Genomic DNA, 21,641 nt, shown 5'->3' on the forward strand with positions numbered 1-21,641 from the left:
GCCAGGACAATGATAACATTTTAACATAGCCTATGGAAATCCAAAGTTTACACATTATCATCACGCACAGAAATTGCAAAACTAGTTTTAAAACCGCTAAGTTCCAACTGTTAAACATAGCGAGAGGCTGGGCTACGTGTGTGTGTGTAAAGTGTAAACCAGTGCATCCTGACTTTCTAACTATGCCTGTGTGTTGCGTGAGTGGCAGTCAGTCAACAACTCTTCGCAAAGTTTCCTTATGAAACAATATGCTCGCTGAAATTATGGCAGGGAACGCCAGATTAAACATTAAAACTGCCTTCTGAGCACTGTATCTACAGGCTACCACCGAAAGAAGGAGGCTACCAGAAAGGCATCTCTACTCCGTATGATTTTACTTTCACTACGACATTACTTTGAACAGACTATCAAAAAATTGCAAGGTGATAAAGTAAGGCACAGTTTACTTACAGTCGTTGTTTGTTTGTTTTTTTGAAAAAACGATGCAATCACTGGCGGCACGGTGGTGTAGTGGTTAGCGCTGTCGCCTCACAGCAAGAAGGTCCTGGGTTCGAGCCCCGGGGCTGGCGAGGGCCTTTCTGTGTGGAGTTTGCATGTTCTCCCCGTGTCCGCGTGGGTTTCCTCCGGGTGCTCCGGTTTCCCCCACAGTCCAAAGACATGCAGGTTAGGTTAACTGGTGACTCTAAATTGACCGTAGGTGTGAATGTGAGTGTGAATGGTTGTCTGTGTCTATGTGTCAGCCCTGTGATGACCTGGCGACTTGTCCAGGGTGTACCCCGCCTTTCGCCCGTAGTCAGCTGGGATAGGCTCCAGCTTGCCTGCGACCCTGTAGAAGGATAAAGCGGCTAGAGATAATGAGATGAGATGAGACGATGCAATCACTGGCGGCACGGTGGTGTAGTGGTTAGCGCTGTCGCCTCACAGCAAGAAGGTCCTGGGTTCGAGCCCCGGGGCTGGCGAGGGCCTTTCTGTGTGGAGTTTGCATGTTCTCCCCGTGTCCGCGTGGGTTTCCTCCGGGTGCTCCGGTTTCCCCCACAGTCCAAAGACATGCAGGTTAGGTTAACTGGTGACTCTAAATTGACCGTAGGTGTGAATGTGAGTGTGAATGGTTGTCTGTGTCTATGTGTCAGCCCTGTGATGACCTGGCGACTTGTCCAGGGTGTACCCCGCCTTTCGCCCGTAGTCAGCTGGGATAGGCTCCAGCTTGCCTGCGACCCTGTAGAACAGGATAAAGCGGCTAGAGATAATGAGATGAGATGAGATGCAATCACTGCTGTGCACCTCAATAAACCGAATGGTAATTAGTCTTTTGATTTTTCCGTGAGGTTTGCCTTATGCAAAGAAAGACAGCATAGACGTTTTTTCCTCCCTATAAGTGGGGGGGACCGAACGAGGTGAATTTAAATCTGGGTGGGACGAATCCCCCCCCGTCCCCCCCTCTATCTGCGCCCGTGCCACCTCAGACATTCAACCTGACTCTGATGCACTCGTTAAAGACCAACAGACTAGATTTCTCTCACTGAACAAATAAAAAACTGAAAAACACCAAATGAGGTGATTAGACTACAAATGTGGGCATCATTATTATAATATGATGTATCTTGCTTGATATTTGGAGTAGAAAGACAATATTGTGATGTCTTTATTGTGTTTTGGGGTGAATGTGACTGAAAAAAAAAGGTACAAACGTTCACATTTTGTTAACCATTGTTTTGGGAAATTTGATTGAATAAATGACATTTTTTGGAAGGCAACCTCGTTTTTTCCATACTCTTACCAGTCTTAGCAGCTTGTAAAAACAATGTTATTTACTGCTTTATATAAATAAATACAATTAATATTATGCAGAATTTAGTTCAGCCTTTTGGTCCGGCCCTCCACAAAATTTTCTGTTTCTCATGTGGCCCCATGGAAAAAATAATTGCCCACCCCTGCTGTAGAGTGATAATGTACGCACTTTTTTTTTTAGTATTTGACTCTGAAAGATAGCGAATAAGATGTAATTCCACGAAATCGAGTTGTACATGAGTTGATAGCCGACGAGGCGCGTAGCACCGAGTTGGCTATAAGCTATGCATAATGAGATTGATAAGAATAAGTGGTTTATTCTACCTATCACTGGATTTTGAGAAACAGAGCATTTTTATTTTTTGCAAATTCAATAAATAAAACTTTATACAAAACGCTGACAACATCATTTCCACTCAGAATGTAAACAAACCAGAAAAATGACAGTAGCAATTTGTGGTAAATGTTATAATAATAATAATAATAATAATAATCAAGATTGAAAAATAAAAAGATACATTCTTACCATCAAATACTTTCATTCCATATTTTGTTGTTTTTTTGGGGGATTTTGTTTTCGAGTACAGTTTTTATTTTGCCCTCGGTTGGTTCAGCAACACGTTCTGCCATTTTGTTTTTCTCTACTCATGGTATATGAGTTGATAGTCTAGTAGTAGAGTAGCCAATCAGAGTGTGCAATTGCTCATATCCAGTGAATGTGGAGAGAATAATTAAATAATATTGGCTGGCGTTGAGCGGTATAGCAGATATATTCCATTTAGCTAGCATGATATTGAATGAGTTGAAGACGAGGTCAGTATCATGCTAGCTGAAATGAATATGATATACCCCCGGCAGCATGGTGGTGTAGTGAATGAATGAATGAATGAATGAACCCTTTATTGTCACTAGTCAGTGCCAGCGAAATTAACCATCAACCTGTCCTTACATATACACATACATACAATTGACAGAGGGGGAGTAGACAGGACAGGAAGACAGGGATGAAAAGAAAAAATACATAGTAACATGAGAAGAGGGGAGGAGAAAAAAGCAACCCCCACACTATGCTCCTGTGAGGAGTACAGTGTGGGAACATTAAAAAAATACAACACCTCAACACATAAGCACAAAATAACACAAGTACACTTTACAACATGAAAACTCGGGACTTGAGGGGGGAGGGGGGTGGGGCGTGATCAGGGGAGGGTGGTAAGGGGGAGAGGGGGTGGGGGGAGGTAGAGATAACCCAGCGCAAGCAAGCAGCTGTCCGTTCCTGCAGCCATGACGGTGCTGGTTGCGCACCCGCTTGTCACACTGGGGGTAAAAGTGGCGACCATGGGAAGTGGGGGAAGGAATGCAAGAGCATCTCACTGCAGTGATCTTCAGGAGGGAGTTGTTCCAGCAACGGCCTTGGCCGAGGCCAGTGCTGTCTGGGGGAGCCAAAAGCAGATAAGATTGGGATTGTTTGGTCTTGGGGCGAGTAGATGCATTCTTTTACACGACTACTCTGTTTGTCCATTCTGGTCTCTGAATCAATCCATTTCCTTTGCAAAGCCAAAAGCTTCTCCATGATGTTATCCATGTTGCGGTTCAAGTTCTGAATAGCCACAGTCTGAGTGCCGAAAGCTCTGCCCACTGCTTCAATCATGTCAGGCAGCTTTATGGGGCTTTGGACAGCTTTCACCATTTTCTGATTTCCTCAGTAAACCAGGGCAATGCCTAATCCAATCAGCAAAAGACCTGTAATCATGGTTCCGAAAAAGTAGATGTCTTCAATGTCCTCCACAGAAAGAACTGCCAGGCACACGACCCGCCACTTCTCCCACGCATCCATTGTGTAGCCAGCTGCGAACATTCCGGCAGGACAGAACGGTTCCCCTGAACCCAGGCTTCTCATCGAGAAAATTGTGTCAATTGCGTTAAGAGACCAGTTTATCAATTCCATGATTTTTAGTTTGGAGAGCAGTGCAGAGAGAGTCTCTCAAAAGTATAGACAGTAGACAGATGAGACACGAGGCGCAAAGCAGGGAAGATAAGGGAGAGGAGAGGCAGAGAGATGTGACTGCCTTCCATGAGAGCACGGAGAAAAGAGTTAGTACTGAAAAGTGGTTAGTACTGTCATCTCACAGCAAGAAGGTCCTGGGTTTGAGCCCAGTGGCTGATGAGGGCCTTTCTGTGTGTTGTTTGCATGCTCTCCCCGTGTCCGTGTGGGTTTCCTCCAGATGCTTTGGTTTCCCCCACAGTCCAAAGACATGCAGGTTAGGCTAAATGGTGACTCTAAATTGACTGTAGGTGTGAATGTGAGTGTGAATGGTTGTTTGTCTCTATGTGTCAGCCCTGCAATGATCTGGCAACTTGTCCAGGGTGTACCCCGCCTCCCACCCATAGTCAGCTGGGATAGGCTCCAGATTGCCTGCGACCCTGTACAGGATAAGCGGTTACTGGGAAGAAAGGGTGGGTGGGTGATATACCCCAAAAATGCCAGCCAACATCATTATTATTATTATTATTATTATTATGCATACACATTTTTCATATTAGAATATCAGCCTTCTCGAAAGCCAACGCAAGCTTAACAGCGAGTCAGCGCCGTCAGCACAGTAGTGAAGTCACCTTCCAGACAGTGTAGCATTCATCAATAGTGTTAGCGAATGTTAATAAAGCACTCAAGCCAGTGCTATCTAGAGCAAGTAGCACAGGCTAATGACCGAGAAACTAAGATTTCTGTCTCCAGACTCTTCTTCCATGCTGCACGCTTGCTATAGTATTTTTCACTCAGACTTAAGTATTCATTTACCTGTGTAATTTACTTCGATACTTTTAAAATCAACATCGACAACTACAAACAACGGAGCGACCTGGCAGCCTGCCACTAATCCCTTGCAAAATCCTTTGCCCTGTTGCTTTTTTGGTGTCTGGCTAAGTTTTGCCTGAGCTGAAGTCCCAGGTCTAATAGTATCGGTTCATCACTGCTTGTAAATATGCGTGAAGAATATCTAATGAAGTTTTGGAGCCTTTCAAGCGTTCAACGCGTCTTTCTCTTTCCCAGAAAACAAATAAATGCTTCTGTGCATGCGCAGCAGAAAACTCTCATTGGATAGTCGCATCAGCTCCGACATGTGACATCATGTTGTCTTGACAACCATGCAATATCGTAAACCATATTCAGAACTCATTCTCCATTGGGTAGAGTGACATAATACATGTAGGATAAGCGATATGCTAACAATATTGCATGCTATCAATCCAAATGAATGAAACCCGCTAGAAGGGAATAGAACACGTGTTTTTATTTCATCGAAAAAGTGTCCTGTATGTATAATAATCTGTTATAGTGTACAGTATACAGTATATGAGTGTTTATTAATGCTGTTAAAATAGTAAGTGAAAAGCAGAAAGGGTTAACAGCAGGCCTGTGTGTGTGTGTTACAAATCCAGGTTGTGGGAAGCTGACAGGCGTCAGTAACCCCATCACCATCCGCGCCTCAGGCTCTAGGTTTGGTTGCTGGATGACGGACACCATGATTCCCAGCTCTGATAATCGGGTAAGAGAAACTAAAACATCCTCCATCCTGCAAATCACATGACCACTGCTCTGAATCTCTGGAGACAAGAAAGCACTTACATGCACGTGCACTTACACACACACACACACACACACACACACATGCCCACATACGCTCTTACTCACACATACTCACACACATAATGAGTCTCCCACAGATTCTGAGTCACAGACCCTGGAAAGCTGTTCTCCAGCATGGAGAGAGCTGAGTCACTGATAGATGGTCATCTTCTCCTCCTCTCCTCATCTTCTCCACTCACACCATCTCATCCTCCATCCCTAGCTTTTTTACACCTCCCTTTTCCTTCCCTCATTCTCTCTGTCTCTCTCCATAGCCCTTCCTGTTCGAGCCTGATTAATTGCTCCATCACTGAGCTGGATATTAACAACTTGTTTGGGCTGAAGTTTGCCATAATTAGCAGCAGCTCCACCACAGCCTGACACAGCACTTCATGAAGATGATGTAGTAAAGCTTTCCCCTATCGGGTATTGCACATAACAAACAGCCCAAAATAACTACTGCAGGGGAGACGAGAACAAAGACAGGAGGAATAGATGAGAGGAAATGAGGGGGAGAGAAGAGAAAAATAGGGCAGGAAAATAAAGAGGAGCTTGAGCAGAGCAGAGGAACAAAGGGATACTGTGTAAAAGACATAAAACCCTGGCTGAACAGGAGCCTTTTTCTCTAAATTCATAATTTAATAAATTAAACCCTGATGTTGGGTACGAAATCTGCCCAGAATTAAAATTGTGCAGCTTCTTCTTTTTCATTTGCGCTAGCAGCGCTGGTGCAAATTGTTACACTCACTCAGGATCTTTCTACTTTATTCTTCTTATTATTATTCTCCTAACATTTTTAGGATGCTATTTCTCCCTCGGTTTTCAACCAATCATCAAATTTCACATGAAGAATACCTCTGGGCTGAATTACGTTTCTATGACTTTTGGTGCTGATCTGGATCACTGATCCGGAATCATCTTCTTCTTCTTCTTTTGGCTGCTCTCGATTAGGGGTCACCACAGCGGATCTTTCATCTCCATTGCTCCCTGTCTTCCGCATCCTTCTCTACCACACCTGCCACTTTCATGTCCTCTCTCACCACATCCATGGATCTCCTCTTTGGCCTTCCTCATTTTCGTGTGCCTGGCAGCTCCATCCTCAACATTCTCCTTCCAACATGCTCTGCATCTCTTCTCAGGATGTGCCCATACCATCTCAGTCTCATCTCTCTTAGCTTAATTCCCAAGCTCTCCACATGTGCTGTCCCTCTGATGTGCTCGTTCCTTATCCTGTCCAACCTGGTCACTCCCATCGCAAACCTTAACATCCTCCACTCCACCACCTCCAACTTTGCCTCCTGTCTCTTCGTTAAGGGTACGGTCTCCAATCCATACATCACAGCTGGTCTCACTACTGTCTCATACATCTTACCTTTCACTTTTGCTGGGACTTTTCTATCACAAATGACTCCTGAAATCCTTCTCCAACTGCTCCACCCTGCCTGCACTCTCATTCTCACCTCACTATCGCAGCCCCCATTTTCCTGCACAGTTGACCCCAGGTACTTGAATTCACCAACTTTCTTTACGTCTAGTCCTTGCATCTTCACTACACTCTCATCCCCATTCTCATTGATGCACATGCATTCTGTTTTGCTACTGCTCACCTTCATTCCTCTTCGTTCCAATGCATACCTCCATCTCTCCAAACCCAACTCAACCTCCTTTCTCCTTTCACCACATATCACAATATCATCCGCAAACATCATGTTCCATGGTGACTCTTGCCTCATTTCGTCCGTCAAGCTATCCATCACTATGGTGATGATCTGGATCACTAATCCGGAATGATCCATGAAAAATGGGCTTTTATTCAATCACTTATAACTCTGTCAATTTTCATTATTTTTTCAATCTTTTTTTATTTTGTTCAAGTCAGCTAGCGCAAATCACTGTGACTTTAGTCCCCGTTTCTATCTTGTTTCTTTTTTTTTCTTTTTGTGAAAGTAAATGATCTTGGTGTAACCATATGCTAATGTGTCATCTCCATTCTCTAAAGCGCTATATTGTAATTAGAGAAAATATCCAAATAATAAATCCTACAAAAAGCTACAGTACTACACACTGTTCTAACCTTGGGACTGTTCTGTCAGAACATAAACCCAAAGCTAATGAGAAATAATTGGTGTAAATGCTCCCTTCTGTCACATATCAGGCAAGGGTGATGTTCACATTACCAGGCTAAAGTGATTCAAATCTTTTTTTTGCCTTAATCTGATTTTTTTTTCAGGGATGTATGTGCATCAAAATCTGATCTTTTCAAATCAGATTTGAAAAAAAAAATCACTTTCATGTGTAGTCTGAAATTGGATATGGATCCAATTCATAATGCAATGTGAATGAAAACAGAGAAATCAGATTTTGTGTGGCTTTTTGTTGACACACGTGCTGAGTACTGTCGTCATCAGCCAGCACCAACAGCGCAGCAAAACAACAATGGAGGAGAGCTACAACAGCTGCGAAAACAGCAAAAGCTAGCTGTCTGGCTTTTTTTTTTTGTTGTTCAGCTTCTTGACCTGGTCATGTACAGCTGATGAAGTGTTTGTCATAAAATACGATGCCTACAATAGCTGCAGGTGCATCCATTTTGTTGGTTTTAGTACTGTGAGTCGTCCCATAAATATGACGTTTTTGGTTGTTGGTGATGCAGATGACGTGGAAAAATTTATCAATGTGTGCATGCGTTCGCATTACAATTAGATACAGGTCACATGGAATTATAATGTGAACTGTCAATCTGATCTGAGCAAAAAATCAGAATTAAACAATGAGGCTTGTAATGTCAATTAGTTTAATATAGATTATTATTCTATCCACATTCACTGGATATGAGCAATCTCATGCCCTGATTGGCTACTCTACTACTAGGATATCAGCTCATATACTATGAGTAGTGAAAAACAAAATGGCGGAGCGTGTTGCTGAACCAACTAAGGATGAAATAAAAACTCTACTTGAAAACAACCCCCCCCCCAAAAAAAAAAAAAAATCAACAAAATATGGAATAAAAGTATTTGATGGTAAGAATGTATCTTTTTTTATTTTTTTCAAAAATTATTATTATCATCACATTTTTTACAAATTGCTACTGTCATTTCACTGGTTTGTTTACATTCTAAGCGGAAATGATTTTGTCAGATGTTTTGTATAAAGTTTTTCATTTATCGAATTTACAAAAAATAAAAATAAAAATGCTTTGTTTCTCAAAATCCAGTGAACGTGGATAGAATAAAACAGTTATTCCATTCAATCTCATTGTACATGGCTTATAACCAGCTCGGTACTACACTGCAAAAAATTGAAAACTGAATTTGAGGAGCAACTAACTTAATACTACTGAAATTATCTTGCAGCATGGACAGATATTTTTACTTGATAAGACATCCTAGAATAAGTTGGTTGCAATCTAGAACTAGGTTTAATAATCTCAGAATTGGTGTCTTGTATTCTTCTGATAGGAAATGCTCGATTGTTTCAACTATTTTCAAGATATTTTCACTTGCTTAGATATCATGTTTTGCAATGTACGTGCCTCGGTGGCTATCAGCTCATGTACAACTCGATTTTGTGGAATAACTGTTAAATATCAGACCCCTGCAGCTCATCGAGAATGCTGCAGCTCACCTGGTCTACAACCTCCTTTGTTCTTCCCACGTCACCCCTCTGCTTGTCGACCTGCACTGGCTACCTATCAGAGTTCACATCAAATTTAAGACATTGGTGCTAGCGTACCAGGCTGTCAAGGGGTTAGGACCAGCATACCTCCAGAGTCTGATCCGCCCTTACACACCAGCTAGATCCCTATGGTCCGCTACTACTAGTTGCCTGCTCAAGACTCAAGACTGCTGTCTATCCTGGTTCCCCGTTGGTGGAATGACCTTCCCATTGAGGTCAGAACTGCCAACTCCCTGGCCAACTTCAATCGCAGACTGAAGACTCACATCTTCAGGCTGCACCTCTCCCCTTCTTCCCTGCCCACTGTGTCATGGTGTATCAGTCTAGACCAACCCAGGCTGTGCACTGTCTAGCCTGGAGTTAGCCGTTTGAAGTCTCTATTTAGTTGTACATTGTATGGTTGGTTTGTTTCCTTGGCTGTTTGCTGAGTATTGATATTTCAACAGAATATTACACTAGGTATGGCTATCACTTGTTCAGGTGGCACTAGAATTTTCTTATCTAGAAGTTCAGCACTTCGTGGACCTGACTTTTGCACTTGTTGTACGTCGCTCTGGATAAGAGCGTCTGCTAAATGCCATGTAATGTAATGTAATGTAATGTGAACCTCAGCCCAAGATTCAACTCTAGGCTTACTAGACTAACCTTACTGTATCTATCATTACAAATCAGACTTCCTAAAAAAAAAATCAAGATGCTTTGTGTTTATCAATTCATCAAACTCGGTCTATCATGCACTACATCATGTTGTAAAATATTGCGAGGCATTCTGGCTTTAAACGCCGGATGTATTTATGTCTGTATAACAATATGAGATTGAAATCTTTTTACACAGATAATCACTTAATCCATTCAAGATGCATGAAACAAACAGCTATAGAGATGATTAGAAGTATAGGGAAATTATAGCATTATTTATCCTCTACCGTGGTCTAAATCAGGGATTGACATCCAGTGGTCTTGTGATGCAGATGTGGATCCAGGCAAGGTACGTATTTCAGCCGACCAAACCAAAAACTGTGATCCTAGTTTTCTAAACATGAACACACTTGCCTTCTGTAGAAGATCCTCCATTGTGATTTATCCAATCACATGCATTTATATAAATTATTTAGCTGAAGGCAACTCATCAGACCAGAGACTAGTGAACAGTTATTCTACGACATCGAGTTGTACATGAGCTGATAGCCGACGAGGTGCATAGCATTGAGTTGTCTATAAGCCATGTATGATGAGATTGAGTAGAATAACTGTTTTATTCTATCCACATTCACTGGATTTTGAGAAATGGAGCATTTTTATTTTTTGCAAATTCAATAAATAAAAACTTTGTACAAAACGTCCAACAAAATAATTTCTGCTTAGAATGTGAACAAACCAGTGAAATGACAGGAGCAATTTGTGAAAAATGCAGCAATAATGATTCTTGAAGAATTAAAAAAAGATACGTTCTTACCATCAAATACTTTTTATTCGATATTTTGTTGCTTTTTTTGTATTTAGGGGGAGGGGGGGTTCGAGTAGAGTTTTTATTTCATCTGCGGTTGGTTCAGCAACATGCTCCAACATGTTGGTTCAGCAACATGCTTTTCTCTACTCACGATATATGAGCTGATATCCTAGTAGTAGCCAATCAGAATGCACCAGTGGCGAACATGACTATTAGAGCTGGGACTTCAGATCAGCCAAAACTTGGCCAGACACACCAAAAAAGCAACAGGGCAAAGGGTTTTGCAAGAGATTAGCGGCAGGCTGCCAGGTTGCTCCGTTGTGTGTAGCTGTCCATGTTGATTTTAAAAGTAACTCAGTAAATTACACAGGGAAATAAATATTTGAGTCTGAGTGAAAAATACTGTGGTGAGCGTGCAGCGTGGAAGAAGAGTCTGGAGACAGAAATCTTAGTTTCTTAGTCGTTAGCCTGTGGTACTTGCTCTCGATAGCACTAGCTTGACCACTTTATTAGCATTCGCTAACATGACTCATGACCACTACACCGGCTGGAAGCCCCCTAATTACCGTACCCCTTTCAATCATGGTGGTCGACTACAAACAAAGCTTAACCCTGTTTACAGGCATACAAACATAAATGCACATAACTGCAACAACTTTTGATATGAACAGCAAATTAAACAACACAAACATCAACACAAAGTCCAAACATTTACAGTCCCATGGGAGCAAAACCTGGAACTGTCCATCCCGTGTGACCGCCCAGGTCGCCACAATGTTTTAAAAAGAAAGTAAAAGTATTCAAAAGAATGACTCACTTACAATAATTTGAGTAGTTGTAATTAGTTCCTTCCACCCCTGGGAAATCTAAAACTATAAAATATATAAAAATATAAAACCACCCAACTCACCTCAATTAGACTACTTGAAAATAGTCCATCCATCTGTCCATCCATTATCCGTAACCGCTTATCCTGTGCAGGGTCACAGGCAAGCTGGAGCCTATCCCAGCTGACTATGGGCGAGAGGCAGGGTACACCCTGGACAAGTCGCCAGATCATCACAGGGCTGACACATAGAGACAAATAACCATTCACACTCACATTCACACCTACGGTCAATTTAGAGCCACCCATTAGCCTAACCTGCATGTCTTTGGACTGTTGGGGAAACCCACGCAGACACGGGGAGAACATGCAAACTCCACACAGAAAGGCCCTTGTCAGCCACTGGGCTCGAACCCAGAACCTTCTTGCTGTGAGGCGACAGTGCTAACCACTACACCACCATCATGTCCCCTCCATTTGGCCTTCTTTGTGAAATTGTCAATGGTCACGTCATAAAGTTTGTCCTGTGATTTAAGCTCCACCAGAAGTCTCCCAGTAAATCCTGTCCACAGGTAGCATTGATAATTCTCAACTCTGAAATGTCTTTCTACAGCTTTCCCCTTTTCTGTTAAGTCCTGTGTTGGAGTTGGTCTTCCCTTTTGTATTATAATTTGTTTCTCTGCAAAAGCCCACCTTGAAAAAGGCAATGCTATTAAGCTAGCCACGTCAATCTTCTCTGCCATCGCTGTGGACATAACAATCCTACTTCACTGCTGCACTGATGGTGCCAACTCACAGTTAAGCTCGCGTTGGCCTTCGAGAAGGCCAAGAGCAATAAATTTTTGGTCCCTCCCACTATAAATCAAAACCTGATTGGTTAATTCATCTGTCACTTCCTACATAAACATACACTGCCATGGCCTTCTGTCCCAGCAATGAAGCCCTAACCAATGAGTGAGCAGCTCTAAACTCTTCTCAGCCTAGAAACAACAAACAAAAATATCTCATTGGATAACTCGATTTTAATGTTTTCAGGACAGTAACCCTTTCATTTCTGAAGCAAATTTGATAGAAAATGAGTCTGAATTAGAATAGAATGATTATAATGAAATTATTAAAGAATGAAATAAATTAAATGTAACATTTGAAATGCTTGGGCGGCACGGTGGTGTAGTGGTTAGCGCTGTCACCTCACAGCACGAAGGTCCGGGTTCAAGCCCCATGGCCGGCGAGGGCCTTTCTGTGCGGAGTTTGCATGTTGTCTGCGTGGGTTTCCTCCAGGTGCTCCGGTTTCCCCCACAGTCCAAAGACATGCAGGTTAGGTTAACTGGTGACTCTAAATTGACCATAGGTGTGAATGTGAGTGTGAATGGTTCTCTGTGTCAGCCCTGTGATGGATGACCTGGCGACTTGTCCAGGGTGTACCCCGCCTTTTGCCCGTAGTCAGCTGGGATAGGCTCCAGCTTGCCTGCGACCCTGTAGAACAGGATAAAGTGGCTAGAGATAATGAGATGAGATGAGATTTGAAATGCTGATATGTTTAGGCCTCCTCTAAAGGCAAAGAAGGCCCTGACGGTTCGCCACTGGAGTGCATGATTGCTCATATCCAGTGAATGTGGACAGAATAATTACAAGTATTAGCTGGAGACATTAGCTCCAAAAGGGAAGAGTATTCATAGATTTGCATTTTATTTACTCTCTCGATTTGAAATATGTTGTCATTTCTGTAATCAAGCCAAAGTCGACTAAAAGCCAATGTTTAAAAATGACTGGACAGAAAAGTGTGTGTTTTATTCTCTGCATGTCTCTGTCTGCATTTCAAAACCAAACTCAAAAGTGGGAACGTGAAGCATAACTACGATGCAAAACAACCACTTTGAATTCTGTTTTATAGCTGTAAAGTCATCGTTCATGTATTAAAAATGAAAAGCATTTGACTATCTGGTCCTTTTGCAAGCAAGAATTTTTACATAACTGGACCTTTAGCTGGAGGATTGATATGATGGATAACTTTGTGACCAGCAAAGATTCCATGATCGGGTCATTTATCTCTGGATTTAATGACGGCATCCGTCACTGAAAACACATTAGTCCTTGTATCACATACATTAATCATGTTGGTCAACATATAAATCAAAGCGTTCTTGCAAATAGGGGTATCGCTCATACCAGTCATACAGTCATGGAGTCCATGGTGTTAGGCTCATCTCCAGCTGAGACGGCCATGAATGAGACCACAAGCTGACCACAGGGTTCACAACAACAACAACAACAACAACAACATCCCCTCTCATTCAGGCTCAAATGTGATGTTTAATGCACCGTAATGCTGATCCATCACAAATATACATAACGGCTGGTAGAACTGTGGAAATATGATGCTCGCTCTCTGACTGGGAGATAAAAATGAGGGATTAGAAATGGAGAATGGGGGAAAAAAGAGCAACCAAGGGAAATGGAAAATAGAGAGATGAAAAGAGAGAGTGCGATTTCTCAGTGGGACCTCATTACAGTGTGAAGGACGAATGTGAGCGACAAACGGTAGCCATATCTGTCGTCTTGCTCTGAAAGCTCCGTCATAGACAGCGTGAATATAAAAAAAAGGGAAAAAAAAGATGGAGATCTGGGCTTCGTGGTCTGTGGGACGCCCGGGTCATGCAGACAGAGAGAGAGAGAGAGAGAGAGAGAGAGAGAGCATGGAGCGTGAGGAAGAGAGCGATGCTAACAGGATTGATTTGCTGCTGTGAGCTGCTAAAGGTCATGGTGCAACAGCAACAGTGAAGCATAGAGCACAGGAATATACATACAGAGAGAGAGAAAGAAGATCTACAGATGTGCCAACACACACACACACACACACTTAGTCACCATAGGTGATAAACTGCACTGCTATTAAAATAAGTACCGTAGATAGTGTCATGACACTTTTTTCCATCCTCTGTCCTTTTTAGAATTTTTTTTCTCCACTCCTGCTTCCTTCTGCCTTATATTCTAGACTTAAAGCAGAATTCTGGCATCTAGCTAACAAACATGAGCGCAAAACACTGATATAAAGGAAAAATATACATGAATGGCTATATACACTCACCAACCACTTTAACAGGAACTTGTTCTTGAGTCTAAGATTCCTGTTCTTGGCTGCAGGAGTGGAACCCAATGTGGAACCCTGTGCTTTTCTGCTCACCACGGTTGTAAAGAGTTGCTATGAGTTACTATATCCTTCCTGGCAAAAAAGCTTGAACCAGTCTGGGGTGGGTTTCCCAAAAGCCTCTTAACACTAAGAGCATCTTAACTAGGAGACAGAGCATTCATTGTGCTGCTCTCTCTACCACTTAATGATGATCTTTATGCTACGATGCATTTGGGAAACTCAGGCCAGGCCGTTTTCCTCTGACCTCTCTTATCAACAAGGCATTTGTTTCCACCCACAAAACTGTCACTCGCTCACTCACGCAGTCAGTCACTCAATGTTTTTTTTCCACACCATTTTGTCTGTGTAAACTCTAGAGACTGTTGTGTATGAAAACCCCAGGAGATCAGCAGTTTCTTAAATACTCACTCAAACCAGTCCATCTGGCTCAAACCCATGCCACAGTGAAAGAAAGTCACACTTCTTTCTTTTCTTAAGATCACAATTTTTCCCATTCTGATGTTTAAAGTGAACATTAATAAACTGAAGCTCTTGATTTGTATCTGCAGGATTTGATGCACTGTGCTGCTGTCAAGGGATTGGCTGGTTAGATAACTGCATAAAAGAGTAGTTGTATATATGAGTGTTCCTAATAAAGTGGCCAGTGTGTGTGTACACGGCTGGGTGATATAACTATCATATCAATATCGTGATCATTTACATCACAATACACATTCATAACACTGACCAATTCAGCAGTCCGGGAAGCATGTAGATGACTGGACTGGATGTCTATTTGTTCAGGTAAAAAATCTCATTTTCATAGATAGTTCATAAATGAGGAAGAAAACACTCAGGGATGTGCTTGAAAATTTGTGAACCCTTTAGAATTTTCTATATTTCTGCATAAATATGACCTAAAGCATCATCAGATTTTCACACAAGTCCAAAAAGTAGATAAAGAGAACCCAGTTAAACAAATGAGACAAAAATATTATACTTGGTCATTTTTTTATTGAGGAAAATGATCCAATATTACATATCTGTGAGTGGCAAAAGTATGTGAACCTTTGCTTTCAGTATCTGGTGTGACCCCCTTGTGCAGCAATAACTGCAACTAAACGTTTCCGGTAACTGTTGATCGGTCCTGCACACCGGCTTGGAGGAATTTTAGCCCATTCCTCTGTACAGAACAGCTTCAACTCTGGGATGTTGGTGGGTTTCCTCACATGAACTGCTCGCTTCAGGTCCTTCCACAACATTTCAATTGGATTAAGGTCAGGACTTTGACTTGGCCATTCCAAAACATTAACTTTATTCTTCTTTAACCATTCTTTGGTAGAATGACTTGTGTGCTTAGGGTCGTTGTCTTGCTGCATGACCCACCTTCTCTTGAGATTCAGTTCATGGACAGATGTCCTTACATTTTCCTTTAGAATTCGCTGGTATAATTCAGAATTCATTGTTCCATCAATGATGGCAAGCCGTCCTGGCCCAGATGTAGCAAAACAGGTCCAAACCATGATACTACCACCACCATGTTTCACAGATGGGATAAGGTTCTTGTGCTGGAATGCAGTGTTTTCCTTTTTCCAAACATAACGCTTCTCATTTAAACAAACAAGTTCTATTTTGGTCTAATCCATCCACAAAACATTTTTCCAATAGCCTTCTGGTTTGTCCATGTGATCTTTAGCAAACTGCAGATGAGCAGCAATGTTCTTTTTGGAGAGCAGTGGCTTTCTCCTTGAAACCCTGCCATGCACACCATTGTTATTCAGTGTTCTTCTGATGGTGGACTCATGAACATGAACATTAGTCAATGTGAGAGAGGCCTTCAGTTGCTTAGAAGTTACCCTGGGGTCCTTTGTGACCTTGCCGACTATTACACGCCTTGCTCTTGGAGTGATCTTTGTTAGTCAACCACTCCTGGGAAGGGTAACAATGGTCTTGAATTTCCTCCATTTGTACACAATCTGTTTGACTGATGATTGGTGGAGTCCAAACTCTTTTTAGAGATGGTTTTGTAACGTTTTCCAGCCTGATGAGCATCAACAACGCTTTTTCTGAGGTCCTCAGAAATCTCCTTTTTTCGTGCCATGTTATACTTCCACAAACATGTGTTGTGAAGATCAGACTTTGATAGATCCCTGTTCTTTAAATAAAACAGGGTGCCCACTCACACCTGATTGTCATCCCATTGATTGAAAACACCTGACTCTAACTGCACCTTCAAATTAACTGCTAATCCTAGAGGTTCACATACTTTTGCCACTCACAGATATGTAATATTGGATCATTTTCCTCAATAAATCAAACTACCAAGTATAATATTTTTTGTCTCATTTGTTTAACTGGGTTCTCTTTATCTACTTTTAGGACTTGTGTGAAAATCTGATGTTGTTTCAGGTCATATTTATGCAGAAATATAGAAAATTCTAAAGGGTTCACAAACTTTCAAGCACCACTGTATAACTTTATCTCTGAATGTTACAAAGTACTGCCAATGGAGACTCCTTCCAAAATCATTAAATTTCTGTGGAACATCTGCCTTATAAGTCCCTGAATGAGCTGTTAGTATATAAACAACAATGTATCACCACAAGTGGATTCATATAAACCTTCTGATTTGCCTTGCAATCAGAACTGCTGTCAGAGCTGTGGCTATAGAAAACTAATCCAAACCTTCTGACCAATCAGAATTAAGTAGTAAACAGACAGGCCACCATTTGTTCCTGTTAACTTCCTGATTTGAGCTTCATTATTAGATCATCTGGCTGACAGGTGATGAGTTTATCCCATCATGTGTTGTCTGTCGGGTGTCGTCCACATTTCACGAGAATCGCTTCTTTTCTCTCAGTTCTTCATTGATTTTTATTCTTTTTGGCAGGAAGGTAGGTCTGCCCTGGGTGCATATAGCTTTACACAAATTTGCATAATTGCAATTAATAATGAAGACATGGAGTAATTAAGCCCTAATGAGTAGTTTCCACACAAATCGCTTCTTCTCCCTCAATTCTTCACCGATTTTGATTCTTTCTGGCATGAAGGTAGGGCTACCTAGGGTGGATATAATTTCTACCCAGATTTGCTTCATTGCAATTATTAATGAAGTTATGGTCTAATTAAGCCTTAATGAGCAGTTCAACAAAAATCGCTTCTTCTCAGTCAGTTCCTCGCCATTTTGGATTTTTTTCTGGCAAGCATGTCAGTATTCCTAGGGTGGATATCGCATCTATATATAGCTTATATATAGTGTACATAGCTTGCAACATTTATTGTGCAAGCTGGTTCACTTTAGATCGTTCCTTCTGGACTAGACGGGGCCTGAACGAGGTACGCCGTCATTGACGGTCTCATTTAACCACTGCTATGCCATTTTCTTTATGCTAACTGTATCGACTCCACGTATCTTCTTGGATATTTAAACTAAGGAGTGAAAAAACTGAAATGCATGTCTGAGTTCATCATTATAGCTGTTGAAACTTTTTTTTCCCTCAGCTAATCAACCTAATGACTGTTTTATTGAAACTGTCTGGGCCACAGCAGAGCAAATAAAAATTTGAATTCCATTTCATTTTCCACTTTCTCTGCTGTCCCATAACTCGACTTTGCCATTCAGTTGCCATCTTCATTCATTTTAACATCTCCATCTCTGCTTTTCCTGTTGTCCTTCTCTCCACTAACGGCACATTTTTTGCTTTCCCAAGGTGTGGTCAATGGATGGCTACTTCAAAGGGAGGCGTGTGCTTGAATACCGCACCCTGAGCGACTTCATGAAGGGTCAGAACTTCGTTCAGCACCTCCTGCCACACCCCTGGGCCGGAACGGGTCATGTGGTCTACAACGGTTCCCTCTACTACAACAAGTACCAGAGCAACATCCTGATCAAGTACCACTTTCGTTCACGCAGCATCCTGGTGCAGCGGAGTCTGAGCGGTGCCGGCTATAACAACACCTTCCCTTACTCATGGGGCGGCTCGTCCGATATCGACCTGATGGCTGACGAGAGCGGACTGTGGGTCGTGTACACAACCATTGCTAATGCAGGCAACATCGTGATCAGCCGCCTGCAGCCTGAGAGCCTGGAAATCCTGCAGACATGGGACACGGGCTTCCCCAAGCGCAGTGCTGGCGAGTCCTTCATGATCTGCGGTACGCTTTATGTCACCAACTCGCATCTCGCCGGGGCCAAGATCTACTTCGCCTACTACACCAACACGTCCACCTATGAGTACACGGACATCCCATTCCACAACCAGTACTCACACATCTCCATGATGGACTACAACCCACGTGAGCGTGTTCTCTACACCTGGAACAACGGCCATCAGGTGCTCTACAACGTCACACTGTTCCAGGTCATCAAGACCTCTGGGGACTGACGCTGTCACTTATACGTTCACACAAAACACACATGTGCATTACATATTTACCATACAAGTGCGTGTATATACAGTACATATAAACCCACAAACTGACAAGAAGGACATGACCATGACTGGAGCTTAGGCTTTTCTTTTCTTTTTTTACATTTCAGTCTTCATAGAGTGCTATTAGTCACATAATGTACTGAGAAAAGCCCACGGGCAGCAAGGTCAATGCCGATATACGAACTGAGCTTCTTTTTCTTTTTTTTTTTCCTGTGACAAGTGAGCATGATACGTTTTTTGATTTGTGGCCAAAAAAAGAATAAACGTCTACCTTTAATATTTCAGAGTCTGTCTTTGATTTCACTTTGTTGAAGGAAAGGGTGTGATGCACTGTGTGGGTTTTTTTTTTGTAGGATTGAGGCAACCCAATTTTTTCTCTACAGCATCACTTTCCCCAGGTTTTCTGTGTCTCCTGCAGAAATCGGAGTAACGAAACGGCTCCATATAAGAACAGCTGCTGAAAGTGTACCTGATGAGGCTTTCTGACCAAAGCTGTCAGTGTTTTGGGGGACTTTATGGCCCATGAAGGACAGAGTCAAGAGGCGCTAAATGAGGACAGACGGAGAGGAAAGAATAAAGGAATGTTGATGAAGGCATTAAAATGCAGCTGTAGTGATGAGGTCAGGGTTGATGCCAATACCCGCTGCTGTGGCTGTGTTTGCTGCATTTTTTTTTTTTATTGTCCAAAGAGAGTCAAATCTTTAATTTGTTTAAAGTAGGGATGTAATTGAATTTTAATCTATTATTCAGATTGAACAGGTAAAGCATTCTAAATGGATATAAATACAGGTGGACTATTTATTTATTTATTTATTTATTTATAGAATGCTTGCCAATAAGGTTGCACAGGGCATCTGGTTTGGGCTCCAGATGTGTATCAATCATGCTGGTTTCAATAAAGCTATAGTTTGTTTTATTTTTTCTGGGAAACCGAGCTAACAAAATTTGTTAGCAGGCAGGTCCAAAAAAAGCAAATAAATAAATAAAATAAACCTGATTATAAACCAGCATAGTCCATCACAGTCCATCACTTCAGTGAGGTTGAGGGACTGTCGGAACCAGAGGTCATGCACACTATCCTGACACTCATGACATATCTTCCTTTGTTCTTTCCAGTGGTTTTATTATGGTACAGTAGTCCATATTTCATTCATTCATGTATCAAAAAAAAAAATCTGGCTGAGCCTCATTCACTTCAGGTTGAAATCCAACAGAGGCGGACAAAGTAGCCAACTTCATTACTTAAGTCAAAGTACGGATCCCACTGATCAAATGTTGCGCCAATACAAGTGAAAGTTGTACAGTTAAATTTTTACTGATGTTAAAGTACTGAAGTATTTTAAAAATACTTAAGTATTAAAAGTACATTTTCTGTCAACGCATTGTTGTACTATTGCCACAACGCTTACAAAACCTAATGCCTCTGAAGCAACCGACTGGATTTACTGACTAGCTTGTAGAACCTGTAGAATAAACGTCTGGTAGAACATTACAAAATGAAACACAACTTACAACCAAGCAGAATCATCAATAAGATGCTCGCTAGTTTTTCTCTTTGGCTACTGGTAAAAAAATATGTAGTAGCTATAGTAATTATGCAAGGCCACAAAAGCTACAGTGTTAACATTACCTAAGGCAGAAATGCGAATTCACAAAATGAATGCATGCTGTGCCATCATGGTGGTTTAATGTTAAGCGAGCTAGTCAGCGAAGCTCCATGATTTCAAACTCAGAATCATATTGGGTAGCTAACGTTACTAGAAAAGAAATATTTCTACATTCTGTTTATTTGGCAAGATTATGCTAAAACATGGTGGCACGGTGGTGTAGTGGTTAGCGCTGTCACCTTAAAGCAAGAAGGTCCGGGTTTGAGCCCCGTGGCCGGTGAGGGCCTTTCTGTGTGGAGTTTGCATGTTCTCCCTGTGTCCACGTGGGTTTCCTCTGGGTGCTCTGGTTTCCCCCACAGTCCAAAGACATGCAGGTTAGGTTAACTGGTGACTCTAAATTGACCATAGGTGTGAGTGTGAATGGTTGTCTGTGTCTATGTGTCAGCCCTGTGATGACCTGGTGACTTGTCCAGGGTGTACCCCGCCTTTCGCCCGTAGTCAGCTGGGATAGGCTCCAGCTTGCCTGCGACCCTGTAGAACGGGATAAAGCGGCTAGAGATAATGAGATGAGATGAGATGCTAAAACATATTTCTGAAAGGACTTCAGATAAGTTAACATGATTCATGTTAGCGTAACTCCATTTTTACATGCTAACTAACAGTGTCCAAGTTAACTAGCTATGTGTAAACATTAGATGTGGACAAGGCTATAGCAACTTGGTGGGCAAATCCATAGAAAGTCATTTGACTAACCAGACTGCATAGCTATTGCAACGTTATTGCTAGCTCTAAAAGCACAGACAGCCTCATTGCAAGCTTTCTCTTGGAACAAAATGTTTACATACGTTTATATATGCTTCTGCAGGCTGGATGGTGAGTTTTTGGAGGTCATGATGTGGTTCATTTTAGGCAAACAAAGCAAACATTTAAAACAAAATGAATCTTTAATCCTTTCCCCAGAGCATTCCCCAAAAGAACCACCTCCTTCCATTCTGCCATCAACTGATCATGTTCAAATAATGCTGCTGTGAAATCACCGAACTTGGTTTCATACAGTCTATGGATATGACATAACCCTAGTGATTACTGACCGACTGTCTCAGT

At 41.9% G+C, this 21,641-nt stretch overlaps 1 protein-coding gene across 1 annotated transcript in view; it reads left to right on the forward strand.

The window, feature by feature from the left end:
• olfm2a (olfactomedin 2a) overlaps positions 1–19,209 on the forward strand; it is a 136,259-nt gene extending 117,050 nt beyond the window's left edge. The window contains exons 5-6 of the mRNA XM_060942582.1: positions 5,230–5,336; positions 18,208–19,209. Of these exons, the coding sequence (XP_060798565.1) occupies positions 5,230–5,336; positions 18,208–18,882 (782 nt within the window). The 3' untranslated portion in view covers positions 18,883–19,209. The remainder of the gene's footprint in view (positions 1–5,229; positions 5,337–18,207) is intronic.
• The last annotated feature ends 2,432 nt before the right edge of the window (positions 19,210–21,641 follow it).

The sequence above is a fragment of the Neoarius graeffei genome, chromosome 16 (genome assembly GCF_027579695.1).
Source record: "Neoarius graeffei isolate fNeoGra1 chromosome 16, fNeoGra1.pri, whole genome shotgun sequence".
In the NCBI taxonomy this organism is placed as follows: Eukaryota; Metazoa; Chordata; class Actinopteri; order Siluriformes; family Ariidae; genus Neoarius; species Neoarius graeffei.